The sequence below is a fragment of the Pantherophis guttatus genome, chromosome 1, assembly GCF_059756535.1.
Source record: "Pantherophis guttatus breed Tessera chromosome 1, ASM5975653v1, whole genome shotgun sequence".
NCBI lineage: Eukaryota > Metazoa > Chordata > Lepidosauria > Squamata > Colubridae > Pantherophis > Pantherophis guttatus.
Genome location: NC_142063.1, coordinates 3,007,758 through 3,021,631, shown reverse-complemented (window position 1 = coordinate 3,021,631; position 13,874 = coordinate 3,007,758). Strand labels below are relative to the sequence as shown.

Below are 13,874 nucleotides of genomic sequence, written 5' to 3'. Positions count from 1 at the left end.
TTCATGCTTTTCCAGGATTCCGTTATTTTTTCAACCTTTGGTCTAAAGCTGAAATAATTATCTTGTTTGATGATTCCAGTATTTTAAGAGATGTACAGGTGATTTTGATTGCTTATCAAGAGAGGAGAAATGCATTATTTCTCAAAGTATGGATCTTTACATCCAATTGGAAACTTAATGCATTCCACTCTAAATATATATTGCAAGTTATAAAGCCCTTCCATGGGGCTTTGCATTTTAGGGACCACACTAGGGATATCTCAGATTTCAGCCGTTATCTCATGTCTTTAGACCCTTTGAACCCACAAGGAGACGTCTTTCTCCAAATATGGTGGGAAATCGTCTTTGAATGTGACATCCAAAAACCAGGAGATAGCCCTCCAAAGGGGGCAAAACCATGTACAGGAAAGGAGAATTTACAGAACGTTCCACCTTACATGTTTGAAACAAGAATGACTGGAGAAAGTTACAATATCTACAATGCCATTTATGCTGTGGCACACGCACTACATGCAATGCATGGATTAGGAGCGCGACCAACCATGATGAGGCTTGGAAAGAGGATCTCAAATGTCCAGTCCTGGCAGGTAATCCCTGTGTGTGTGTGTGTGTGTGTGTGTGTGTGTGTGTGTGTGTGTGTGTGTCACTGCATCAAATCTGCATCAAACCAGATTGGAATAGTAATTTAAAACAAAAAACAAAGCGAATTAAGTACAGTAGTGGCCAAAATTGTGGGAACCTTTTGGGGAAAGTGTATTTTTGAGGTTCAATGGCTAATACCACTAGTTTTTTTCAAGATAATCCTATTCCACTGCTGGAATGGCCTGGGAATAGCCCAGACCTTCTTAACCCAATGGAAAATCTACGGAGCCGACTAAAGAAACTTGTTAGTCAGAAACGACCCAGCAATAAAACCCAGTTAATAGAAGCAACCATTCAATCTTGGTTTCACATGATAACAGCTGCAGAACTAAAAGACTTGGTTCACTCCAGGGGTGAAATGCTTCCGGTTCGGACCAGATTGCCTGATCCAGTAGCGATGGTGGCGGGTGGTTCGGAGAACCGGTAGGAAAAATCCCTGCCCCCCCCCCCATGCCCAGCTGAGCCGCGCGATCATCAGAAGCTGTTTTTTTTTTTTTAATTTTTAAAAGCATTTTTTTTTCTACAACCTCTTTGGCCGAAGAGGTTGTAGAAAAAAAAATGCTTTCAAAAGCCTCTGACGATCCCAGCTGAGTTGCCTGATGGTCAGAGCCTTTTAAAAGAAAAAAAAAGCCTCTGCCGATCAGGCAACTCAGCTGGGATCGTCAGAGCATTTTAAAAGCATTTTTTTTACAACCTAAAGAGGTTGTAGAAAAAATGGTTTTAAAGTATATAAAAAAAAAGTTGGCCACGTCCGCCCAGTCACGTTACCTCCCCCCCCCCCACCAACCCACGCCCACAGAACTGGTAGTAACAAATTTTAGATTTCACCACTGGTTCCCTCCATGGGAAGACGTTGTAAGGCCGTAATTCATGCTAAAGGTTACCCAGCTAAGTGTTAACTGACATGGTGATAATTTATGTATATCTCCTTTTTTCTACGTGTTTCACTTTTCTTCCTTATACTATAACTGCTATTCTAATAGCAAATCCTTCCTAAAATTTATTGCATTACATTCTTGATTAAATTATCTTTCCATTGATCTATAACCCTTCCAAGACTGAGTGGCTGTGGCTGCCGGCGTCCCGGTATAGCCAGCTGACGCCATCGCTGGTTATTGGGGGTGAATCATTGGCCCCCACGGAAAGGGCCCGCAACTTGGGCGTCCTTCTGGATGCACGGCTGTCCTTAGAAGGGCATATGACGGCCGTGGCCAGGGGGGCTTTTTATCAGGTTCGCCTGATACGCCAGTTGCGCCCCTTTCTGGATCGGGACTCCCTACGCACAGTCACTCAAGCACTCGTCACTTCTCGTCTGGACTATTGTAACGCTCTCTACATGGGGCTCCCCTTGGGGTACACCCGGAGGCTCCAACTGGTGCAGAATGCGGCCGCGCGGGGGATTATGGGAGCGACTGGGCGCTCCCATGTGACTCCTCTCCTGCGCGAGCTGCATTGGCTTCCGGTGGACTTCCGGGTGCGCTTCAAGGTGTTGGTGATCACCTTTAAAGCGCTCCATGGCTTAGGGCCAGGGTACTTACAGGACCGCCTTCTGCCACCAATAGCCTCCCACCGGCCAGTTCGCTCCCACAGAGAGGGCCTCCTCAGGGTGCCGTCGGCTAGACAATGCCGGCTGGCAACCCCCAGGAGGAGAGCCTTCTCTGTGGTGGCACCTACCCTTTGGAACAATCTACCCCCAGAGATACGAGTGATCTCCGACCTCCGGACCTTTCGTCGGGCCCTAAAAACTCATCTCTTTCAGTTAGCCGGTCTCTCTTGATTTTATGATTTTATGGTTGGTTTTAAATTTTGATATGGATTTTAAATTGATAAATTTTAAACTATGGGCCAAATTTAATTATTTTAAATCTGTTTTTAATCGTATTTATGTATAAATGTTTTTATTTTGGCTGTTCACTGCCCTGAGTCCGAAAGGAGAAGGGTGGTATAGAAATTCGAATAATAAAATAAAATAAATAAATAAATAATTTTATGTTACTACTCCAAAATAAAGTGGTTATAAGAGCCTTGGTGGCGCAGCAGACTAAAGCACTATTAAGTAACACCAGCTGCCTGCAATTACTGCAAGTTCAAATCTCACCAGGCTCAAGGTTGACTCAGCCTTCCATCCTTTCCAGGTAGGTAAAATGAGGACCCGGTTTGTGGGGGCAATAAGCTGACTTTGTATAAAAAAGAACACCGCTTAGTAGGGCCGAAAGCCCTACTAAGCAGGTATATACAAAAGTATGAAGGTTATTGCTTAACGCATTTTAAGCCGCCCTGAGTCTCCGGAAAAGGGCGGCATATAAATCGAACCAATAAATAAATAAATAAATTATTAGCGAGGTTTTAGAAAATACACTTTTCCCAAAAGGTTTCCACAAATTTGGCCACTACTGCATATTTTGAAAAGACGGGGGAAGTGGGAGTGAAGAGAAATAAACCAAGCCAGTTGTCCATGAGATTCATATAGGAAAGACCTTCCTCAAAGTTCTTCAAATGTTTTTGGAGTTTGTCTGAGTTTCATAACGCGGTCAATCCATGGAGGAAGCATGAGCCCCAGAGCAAAAGCGAACATAGGGCAAGATGGCAATTCTGCCATATTGTTCAGCAGTCCTCGTGAGCATATTTACAGAACCACTTCAATCTTCCTAAGGGTGTAGCCTTAGAATCAGGGGTGAAATCCAGCAGGTTCTGACAGGTTCTGGAGAACTGGTAGTGGAAATTTTGAGCAGTTTAGAGAACCAGTAGTGGAAATTTTGAATGGCTCAGAGAACCGGCAAATACCACTTCTGGCTGGCCTCAGAGTGGGGTGTGAATGGGGATTTTGTAGTATCCTTCCCCTGGAGTGGGGAGGGAATGGGGATTTTGCAGTATCCCTCCCCTGCCATGCCCACCAAGCCACACCACACCATGCCCACCAAGCCACGCCCACAGAACCGGTAGTAAAAAAAATTGGATTTCACCACTGCTTAGAATACTACTTTTTAAAAAGAGACTCAACTCAGATGATTTTAACTTTGGTTTGTGTGTCTATGGCTTACTGTTCTGTGTGACTTACCCCATGCATTTACTTTGCAATGCGTTGCACTGAACAGCTTGTGGTGTGAAAACAACCTGTGTCAACTTTAACACACACAACAGGACTCACCCTAGTCTAAAATTCATCCCAATTTTTTTTTTTTTCTGCATCTAAGGATAAAGAATGGATCGCTCTGGCCAGTGAACTCACAAGTCAGGGCAGACACTGTGAGGAAAACAAATCCTTAGAGGAGTGGCAGTGTGTTAGAAAAATAGGAACGTAGAAGAAAAATTGGGACATTAAAAGGCAACCTTCAAATGTCTTAACAACATTTCTATGGCCATGTAGCTCATGTATTTCCCTTATTAAGACTTTTTTCCCCTTGGGGATACTAACAGTAGAAGTTTAAGAAAGTAAGGTTTAGTCATTATGAATATTTATGCTTAGCTAGTTTATTACTTACACATATACATAAAAATGTCATCTGATCTCTGAAATGCATAAATACGAGTTCATCCTTATCTCTGCAGGAGTCCCTACATTATTTCTGACAAAAATTCCTCCAATGCATATGTCAACAATAAATAAAGTAGTAAGCCTGGATTATTTGCTTTGGGTCCTGTGTTTTGATTCCACTGTTGTTGTAGTTAGTTGCGAAGTCATCTCCGACCCATTGCAACCCCATGGACAACGTTCCTCCAGGCCTTCCTGTCCTCTACCATCCCCCGGAGTCCATTTAAGCTCACGCCAACTGCTTCAGTTACTCCATCCAGTCACCTCGTTCTCTGCCGTCCCCTTCTTCTTCTTTTGCCCTCAATCTTTCCCAGCATTGGGCTCTTCTCCAGGGAGTCCTTCCTTCTCATTAGGTGGCCAAAGTATTTGAGTTTCCTCTTCAGGATCTGGCCTTCTGAAGAGCAGTCAGGGTTGATCTCCTCTAGGACTGACCGGTTGGATCGCCTTGCAGTCCAAGGGACTCACAGGAGTCTTCTCCAGCACCAGAGTTCAAAGGCCTCCATTCTTTGGTGCTCAGCCTTTCTTATGGTCCAACTTTCATAGCCACACATTGCAATTGGGAATACCATAGCCTTGACTATACACACTTTTGTTGGGAGGGTGACATCTCTGCTTTTTAGTATGCTGCCTAGATTTGCCATCTAGATTTGCCATCTAGATTTGATTCCACACCAATATCTAAATAAGTTACAAATCACCCATTAATTCCATATTCTTTTAACTACCCACCAATTTAGCCAGGAAGGCAGCCTAACCACCATTTCTTGCTAGCCCTCATTTAAAGGTTTGGGAATTCTGCTCCATTTTCCACAGCTTAATCCCCCTTTACCCCATACATAGCCATGTATTATCCTCTCCTTTCCAGCCTTAATACTTCAGTAGTCTTCAATAGCCTTGTAATATTCCATTTGGTTGAGTTCCTTCTCCATCACACAGTTCTTGGGAGGAAAGAATTCCTTGTGACCAGATAACGGTAACTGGTCTCCATCTCTAGGAAGGCTTGTAAAGCTGAAAGGCTCAACTACACCTTACTCAGGTGTGGTAACTTCAGCGTCCCTTGCTCACTCTACCAAACACCTCATCCTTCTTTTAATTCTCCACTTCAATGTCCTTTCCACCCATCCATTGTGTCTTCGGTGTTTCTTCGGTATGGAGTTTTCTGTTTGCTGTTTGCCATTTCTTGTATTGCTCAGCTTCTTGTGCGAAAAGCAGATTTTGTAACCTCAGAACACATAGCAACATTCAAAGGAATTCATCCGACTCTTCTGCATCAAAGGCTAAAATCTGGACCTCTCTGGATAGTGTTTTTTTTTTTTTTTAATTTATATGCCGCCCTTCTCCGGAGACTCAGAGTGGCTTACAATGTGTTAAGCAATAGCCTTCATACTTTTGCATATTTATACAAAATCAGCTTATTGCCCTTACAAACTGGGTCCTCAAATAACAAACAAATGACAAACCAGGGCAGGAAATTCCTTCCACATGGCCACACTTGGTCAAATATTGTTCCTGCATTCTTCTCTCTTTAACTTTCGGCTAGTGAATAGAATAACAGAGATGGAAGGGACCTTGGAGGTCTCCTAGTCCAACCCCCTGCTTAGGCAGGAAACCCTACACCACTTCAGACAAATGGTTATCCAACATCTTCTTGAAAACTTCCAGGGTTGGAGCATTTACAACTTCTGGAGGCAAATTGTTCCATTGATCAATTGTTCTCACTGTCGGGAAATTTCTCCTTAGTTCTAAGTTGCTTCACTCCTTGAATAGCTTCCATCTATTGCTTCTTGTCCTGCCCTCAGGTGCTTTGGAGAATAGCTTGACTCCCTCTTCTTTGTGGCAGTCCCTGAGATATTGGAAGACTGCTATCATGTCTCCCCCAGTCCTTCTTTTTATTAAACTAAACCAGAGATGGGCAATTGTAGCTCTTTTACAACCTGTGGACTTCAAGTCCACAGGTTGTAAAAGAGCCACAATTGCCCACCCCTGAACTAGACGTACCGAGTTCCTGCAACCGTTCTTCATATGTTTTAGCTTCCAGTCCCCTAATTATCTTTGTTGCTCTTCTCTGCCCATCTTTCTAGAGTCTCCACATCTTTTTTACATCGTGGCAACCAAAACTGAATGCAGGATTCCAAGTGTGGCCTTACCAAGGCATTATAAAGTGGTATTAACACTTCACGTGATCTTGATTCTATCCCTCTGTTTATGCAGCCCAGAACTGTGTTGGCTTTTTTGGCAGCTGTTGCACACGGCTGACTCATATCTAAATGATTGTCCACTAGGACTCTATGATCCCTCTCACAGTTACTACTATTGAGCAAGGTATCACATATATGGTCCCTGTGCATTTTGTTTTTCTTCCCTAAATGTAGAACCTTACCTTTATGTAGAAAATCATTGGAATTGTACATTGTTGTGATAGAAGTTACTTAATCATTCCCAGATTTGTTAATTTCAAGACCTTGGGCCAAAGTCAAGACTGAAAAATATATATAGCCAAATATCTCAGGGGTAAATCCATGCACGGAATTTTGGAATGTGGCATTGAAATTTCTGTATGTAGGTATTTTGATAAAACCGTAGTTGATGAAGGCATGATTTAAAAAATGCCAAATGATAAAAACAAACTCTTGTAGTATTTGGGAAGTAGTTAAAATGTTGTGGTATTCCTCCTTGCCCAGACCTCCACCAACAAAACTAGCTTCTCAGACATACAGTAAATGCATCTCTTAAGAGAATCACAGAATGATAGAAGCCATGATGTCCCATTTGTGACTTTCAATCAATTAGTCCAATTTCAGAAAATATCTTTTCTTTCAGATTCTTCCCTATTTGAGGACTGTCCAATTCAACAACAGTGCTGGAGATGAAATCTCCTTCTCAGAAGATGGACTGGGATCTGCTCGTTATGATCTTTTGAATTGGGTTCTCCTCCCCAATCAATCATTTGTCCCTGTGAAAGTTGGACAAATAGATCCTGGGGCTCCTCCAGGCCAGGATTTCACTATTAATTCTGACGCAATTGTCTGGGGGGGAAAGGTGAGCTGGAATTCACCTAAATTCATCCCCCCCCCAAAAAAGTCATTGTCTTCCAAGGATGCAAAACATCCTCCTAACTGGAAAACCGTTGAAGCAGGAAAAAAAGGCACCCATTTGATGAAAAATATGCTTTGCATGTAACAAAATTTGTGGTCTGATTTGTGACAGATGAAAAAGGGTTGAGATCAGGAAGAAGTTTTGCTTGAAACCCAGGATGCAGTTAGAACACCCAACAGTGGTTTCCATAGACATTCCCATCAGTGGTGGGTTTCAAAAAATTTTTACTACTGGTTCTGTGGCCGTGTCTTGGTGGGCATGGCATGGCTTGGTGGGCATGGCATGGTGGGCGTGGCAGGGGAAGGATACTGTAAAATCTCCATTCCCTCCCCACTCCAGGGGAAGGTTACTGCAAAATCCCCCTTTCCTCCTGATCAGCTGGGACTCGGGAGGCAGAGAATAATAATAATAATAATAATTTTATTTCTATACCGCCCTTCTCCCGAAGGACTCAGGGCGGTGTACAGCCTAATTAAAAACAGAATAAACATCAATTTAAAATAATTTAAAAATATTAAATAAATTTGGCTTAATTTAAAACCCCCAAAATTTAAAACATCCAATTTAAAATTATATTGCTAACCCAGCCTGGCGGAACAATAGGGTCTTGAGTGCGCAGCGAAATACCCGGAGGTCAGAAATCTTACGAATTTCCGGGGGCAGTTCATTCCACAGGGCTGGGGCTCCCACAGAGAAGGCCCTCCCCCTGGGTGTCGCCAGCCGACATAATTTGGCCGATGGCACCCTGAGGAGTCCCTCTCTGTGGGAGCGAACTGGCCGGTGGGAGGCTACTGGTGGCAGAAGACGGTCTCGAAGGTACCTGGGTCCTATGCCATGGAGCGCTTTAAAGGTGGTAACCAACACCTTGAATCGCACCTGGAAGACCACTGGGAGCCAGTGCAGCTCGCGCAGGAGGGGTGTCACGTGGGCGCAACGAGTTGCACCCATAACCACCCGCGCGGCCGCATTCTGGACCAGTTGGAGCCTCTGAGTGCTCTTCAAGGGGAGCCCCATGTAGAGAGCATTGCAGTAGTCCAACCGGGAGGTAACAAGGGCATGAGTGACTGTGCGCAGGGCGTCCCGATCCAGAAAGGGCTGCAACTGGCGAATCAGGCAGACCTGATAAAAGGCCCCCCTGGCCACGGCCGTCATATGTTCTTCTAAAGACAGCCGTGCCTCCAGGAGGACACCCAGATTGCGAGCCCTCTCTGTGGGGGGCAAAGATTCACCCCCAATAGTCAGCGATGGCACCTGCTGACTATATCGGGATGCCGGGAGCCACAACCACTCGGTCTTGGAAGGGTTGAGTCTGAGCCTGTTCCTCCCCATCCAGACCCGCACGGCCTCCAGGCAGCGAGACATCACATCAAGGGCATCGTTGGGGTGGTCTGGGGTGGAGAATAGATGGGGGCGGGGCCAGTCAGAGGTTGTATTTACCGGTTCTCCAAGCTACTCAAAATTTCCACTTCCGGTTCTCCAGAACTGGTCAGAACCTGCTGAAACCCACCTCTGATTCCTATTCTGTTGGACCTCATGATTGTTTGTTTTAGAAAATCTATAGCTCAATTCACAAGCCTTCTTTGCATGCCAAGTCCCAGTTCCAATCTCCAGCACCTATTGGTGGCTTGGGGTGGGATTGGCCTTAATCCCCCAGGAGCTTTTCCTGGTTTCTAATAGACCCTAGTTAACATTTATTTTGAAGACATTCTAAAGGTAGAAACAGAAATGTACAAATGAATAAATGAAGTATATTTGTCACCGAGGCCACCTACAGTATTTCTCTCTTCTCTTTCAGAAGGTGCCCTTTGCCAGGTGTGGCAAGAAAAGGTGCCAGGCAGGAGAGAGGAGAAAAGTTCCAGAGGGAGAGCCGATTTGCTGCTACCAATGTGATCCTTGTGCAGGAGGGGCCATTTCTAATCAAACAGGTAGAGCACACTTCAAAAGTAGATCTTCCAAGATTAAGGGAGCCATTTAGTAGAAACAAATATCCATTTTGTTGAATGTCTATGGAGATTCACATCCACTCGATTCTGGGCTTTTTTCTTTTCTGGCAGCCAGCAAGTTCCTGCTGCCAGGTGAGAGACTTATATAGATCTATTTCTAGCTCGTTAGCCTTCATCAGTAAGCCACACCCACATCTCATGTATCCTCCCTGTAAATATATATATATATATAATACTTTTTTAGTCAGGGTTTTTTCCTATGTAGCCATAGTGGGGTGATATCTCAAATCACCACTTTCAGGCTTTATCAGACATTTTGTGTTGTCTGTTCTGAGACTTATGGGAGACTGGGATAGTACTATTTCTGTCTTATGAGACTTCTTCAGCCAGCCACACCCACATTTTATGACTCCTCCCTGTAAAGGTCAAATATTTATTTTTATTTTGTTCTTCATAGGTTCAAATATATAATACTTTTTTAGTCAGGGTTTTTTCCTATGTAAGTCAAGATGTTTATGTAGCCATAGTGGGGTGATATCTAAATAATAATAATAATAAAAATAAATATTTGACCTTTACAGGGAGGAGTCATAAAATGTGGGTGTGGCTGGTTGAAGAAGTCTCATAAGACAGAAATAGTACTATCCCAGTCTCCCATAAGTCTCAGAACAGACAACACAAAATGTCTGATAAAGCCTGAAAGTGGTGATTTGAGATATCACCCCACTATGGCTACATAAACATCTTGACTTACATAGGAAAAAACCCTGATCTTACAATTATAGTATATCAAACAACATAGTAAACATGTTCATTTTTCCCTCTTAATGCATCTTCTAATAAGAATATAATAATAATAATAATAATATTAAGCATAATAATCCTAATAATCATACTAACAATTATCATATTGTTTACATCTCTATCTTAACGTATTTTCTACTCTTCTTTAATCCCCTTTATTTCCAACTTCCATTTTTATTCTCTGATTATCGATAAAATAATTCTGATATCATAAAATATTCAGTTGTTCTTTCTCCTTAATTAATCTGTTCATTTCTGCACATTCTAATAACCACTTTCTCATCAGAAGGGATCTCTTCACTTTTCCAGTTTTGTGTGAATACAAACCATAGCTGCAGTTTCGCAGCTCTGAGAGAACTGAAGAAGCTTCTTGGATGAGAAGCTTCAAAGAAAAAATAGAAAGTCCAGTTGCCTCTTGAAAAAGCACCTTTGGGACAATCATTTTGTTGTCATTTTTGGTAGATTCCCATTCTTCAAAATAGTCACACTTTTCAGCAGAACCTCTGAGTTCATGGATCTAAACTACCTGCCCACCCACCCTGGCATCCTTTCCTCCTCCTCAGCAATTTAAGGCAGGGTAGTTTCAGAGCACAATTCATTAATTCCCTGCTAGACTTTCTACTCCTTCTCTTAACAACCCACTGGGAAATCCAGCTACCAATGTTTTCATGAAGGAGAGCAGGGGTGGGTTTGTTAGGATATGGTTTGAGCCTAACTAGTTGTCCAGGCAATACATGCGTTCTGTGACTTTAATATGAATATGTATTGTGTGACTTTAAAGTTTTACTGCTGATTCATTGTAATGCTGAGTCATGCTGTAATTAGATAATCACAGGTTGTGAATGTATTTAAGTAAGGTACTGTAACGTATTCAGTTTGATGATATGCTACCATTGTGTGAGGAGTTGCGATGATAAGCTACCATAGTGTGTGGAGTTGCAACCATTGTGCTATCATCGGTTTGATGGATCTGCTACCATCGTGGTTTGTGAACCAGAGTGAGTTTGTTATTCTAACCAACTAATGTTTGTTTGGTAAGAAGATATCTGTAACTACTGGACTGATTTAACTGGCAAAGACTTGGAATTGATTTAAAGACTATAAGATTGTTTTTTTCACTATAAAGAAAGCTTTTGATAAACCAGTTTGCACATCTCTTATTCATTGCTCTCAGCAACGTTTCTCTGTGCTCTACACTCTGCTGGTTGGTAACACAACAACAATATCCTTAACAGGGTTCTACTTACCTTTACTACCGGTTTGCAACGGGGCTGTGCACGCTTGCTTCGCTCGCATGTGCAGAAGCGTTTTGATGACTTCAGAGTCAGTGGGTGGAGCCTCCCACCAGTTTTACTACCGGTTCTATAGAACCGGTGCGAACCGGGGGCAACCCACCACTGGAGGAGAGGCATGTGAGGCTCAAGCTTTAGAGCCGAGGTGGCACAGTGGTTAGAGTGCACTTCTGCAGGCTACTTCATCTGACTGCTAGCTGCAGTTCAGCAGTTCAAATCTCACCGGCTCAAGGTTGACTCAGCCTTCCATCCTTCCAAGGTGGGTAAAATTAGGACCCAGATAGTTGGGGGCCAATATACTGACTCTGTAAACTGCTTAGAGAGGACTGTAAAAGCACTATGAAGCGGTGTATAAGTCTAAGTGCTAGTGCTATTGCTATTCAATATTCATTATTTATTGGTTCGATTTATATGCTGCCCTTCTCCGCAGGCTCAGGGCAGCTTACAATGCATTAAGCAATAGCCTTCATACTTTTGTATATACCTGCTTAGTAGGGCTTTCGGGCCTCCCCTAAGCAGTATTCTTTTTTATACAAAGTCAGCTTATTGCCCCCACAATCCGGGTCCTCATTTTACCTACCTCGGAAGGATGGAAGGCTGAGTCAACCTTGAGCCTGGTGAGATTTCGAGCTGCCAAATTGCAGTAATTACAGGCAGCTGGCAGCTATGTGCTACTTAACAGCACTTTAGTCCGCTGCACTACCAAGGCTCTTGATGTGCTTCCTCTGTCAGGACCATCAGTCTGCCAGGAAATTGATAGACCTGTTGGAGAAACAGAAGATCAATCTGGCTGTCTCTGTCTGCCCTTCTCTGCCAAAAAAGTCTGAATGAGTAGATGCAAAATAGGAAGCAGGGAAGTTGAGCCAAAGAGCTGAAAGCATTTTTGCCTCTGGCTAACGTATCCTCAGAGTTACCAGTATTAAAGGATGATTGGCCCGTTTTGATACACCATGTAATGCAAAGTGACTCTTGATTTCAGATGCAGCTTCCTGTGATCCGTGCCCAGAAGACCAATACCCTAACATGGACAAGGACCACTGCATTGCCAAAAAGATCCACTTCCTTGCCTATCAAGACCCCCTGGGATATGCTTTAGCTTCCCTCGCACTTTCTCTCTCTGGGATCACGCTGGCAGTTCTGGCAACTTTTCTTAAACATCGTGACACACCGATCGTCAAGGCCAACAACCGAGATCTCACCTACATCCTCCTGGTCTCCCTCCTGCTCTGCTTCCTCTGCTCCTTCCTCTTCATTGGTCGACCCAGGAAGCTCACCTGTGTTTTCCGACAAACTGCCTTTGCCATTCTCTTTTCTTTTATAGTTTCCTCTGTGTTGGCAAAAACTGTCATGGTGGTTCTGGCCTTCATGGCCACCAAGCCAGGGAACAAGACAAGGAAATTTTTAGGAAAACCACTTACTAACTCCATTGTCTTAGCCTGTCCCCTGGTCCAAGTAGTTCTTTGTGCCATCTGGTTGGTAACCTCTCCCCCATTTCCCAACATGGACTTCCACTCCTTGGTAGGAGAGATTATCTTGGAATGTAATGAAGGCTCAGCTTTAATGTTTTATGCTGTCCTCGCCTATCTGGGTTTCCTGGCCCTTGTCAGTTTCACAGTGGCCTTTTTGGCTAGGAAATTGCCTGACAGCTTTAATGAAGCCAAGTTCATTACTTTCAGCATGCTGGTCTTTTGCAGTGTTTGGATCTCCTTCCTCCCCACCTACCTGAGCACCAAAGGGAAGTCCATGGTGGCCGTGGAGATCTTCTCCATCTTGGCCTCTGGGGCTGGTCTCCTGGCTTGTTGTTTTTTCCCCAAATGCTTCATTATCCTACTGAGGCCTCATCTTAACTGTAGGGAAAATATGATAAGGAACAAAAATATCTGACTTATATAGGGACTGGGAACTTTTGTTGTGAGTTTGGGACATTTTTGTATTTGATGTGATTTTTTAAACTGAGACAAATGAGCGAGGTCCTTTTTCTTTTACTATTTGGAAATCAAGTGAAGTGACTACTCACAAAATTCCTATTAATCATCAATAATCACCCACTCTTTCAAATTTAATTGATACCAGTGAGACCCCATGATCAACCTGGAAATTAATGTTGATATCAAAGATGTGGATAATAATTTCTAACACAGAACATTTTCCCACTTTACATATTTTAATTAGAACAATGTTAATAATGTTTTGGGTTGAGTTCACTATCAGTGTTTTTAACTATGCTTGTAGAGTTGTGTCATCAGCATATCAAAAATTATTAATGTTCCTTCCTTTAGTCTTTACTCTGATTTTTTATTCTTCAATTTCCAACTTCCTCATGGTCCCTTTGGCATACAGGTTCATCCTACATAATCACTTCAACATAAAATAGGAAGACAAGCTTGCCACGTTCCTTTCTCTGTCTTGAATAAACACTGTGGTTGTCAGGTCCTGCCCAGAGGTGGTATTCAGCCGATTTGGGCAAACCGGTAGTAGAAATCGCAGTTGGGCCCACCCACCTGCCCACCCGCCCCAGCTTTATACTGTCCTACTTAGGCACGTTTTTTTGAGGCTGAGTGCATG

The 13,874-nt window shown here is 43.2% G+C and overlaps 1 protein-coding gene across 1 annotated transcript in view; it reads left to right on the top strand.

Moving 5' to 3' along the window:
* The window catches only part of LOC148116241 (vomeronasal type-2 receptor 26-like), a 23,681-nt gene extending 10,488 nt beyond the window's left edge, over positions 1-13,193 (top strand). Inside the window, exons 3-6 of the mRNA XM_087883526.1 lie at positions 1-587; positions 6,995-7,213; positions 9,066-9,195; positions 12,289-13,193. The exon at positions 1-587 is cut by the window's left edge and continues 244 nt beyond it. Coding sequence (XP_087739652.1) covers positions 1-587; positions 6,995-7,213; positions 9,066-9,195; positions 12,289-13,193 — 1,841 coding nt within the window. The remainder of the gene's footprint in view (positions 588-6,994; positions 7,214-9,065; positions 9,196-12,288) is intronic.
* The last annotated feature ends 681 nt before the right edge of the window (positions 13,194-13,874 follow it).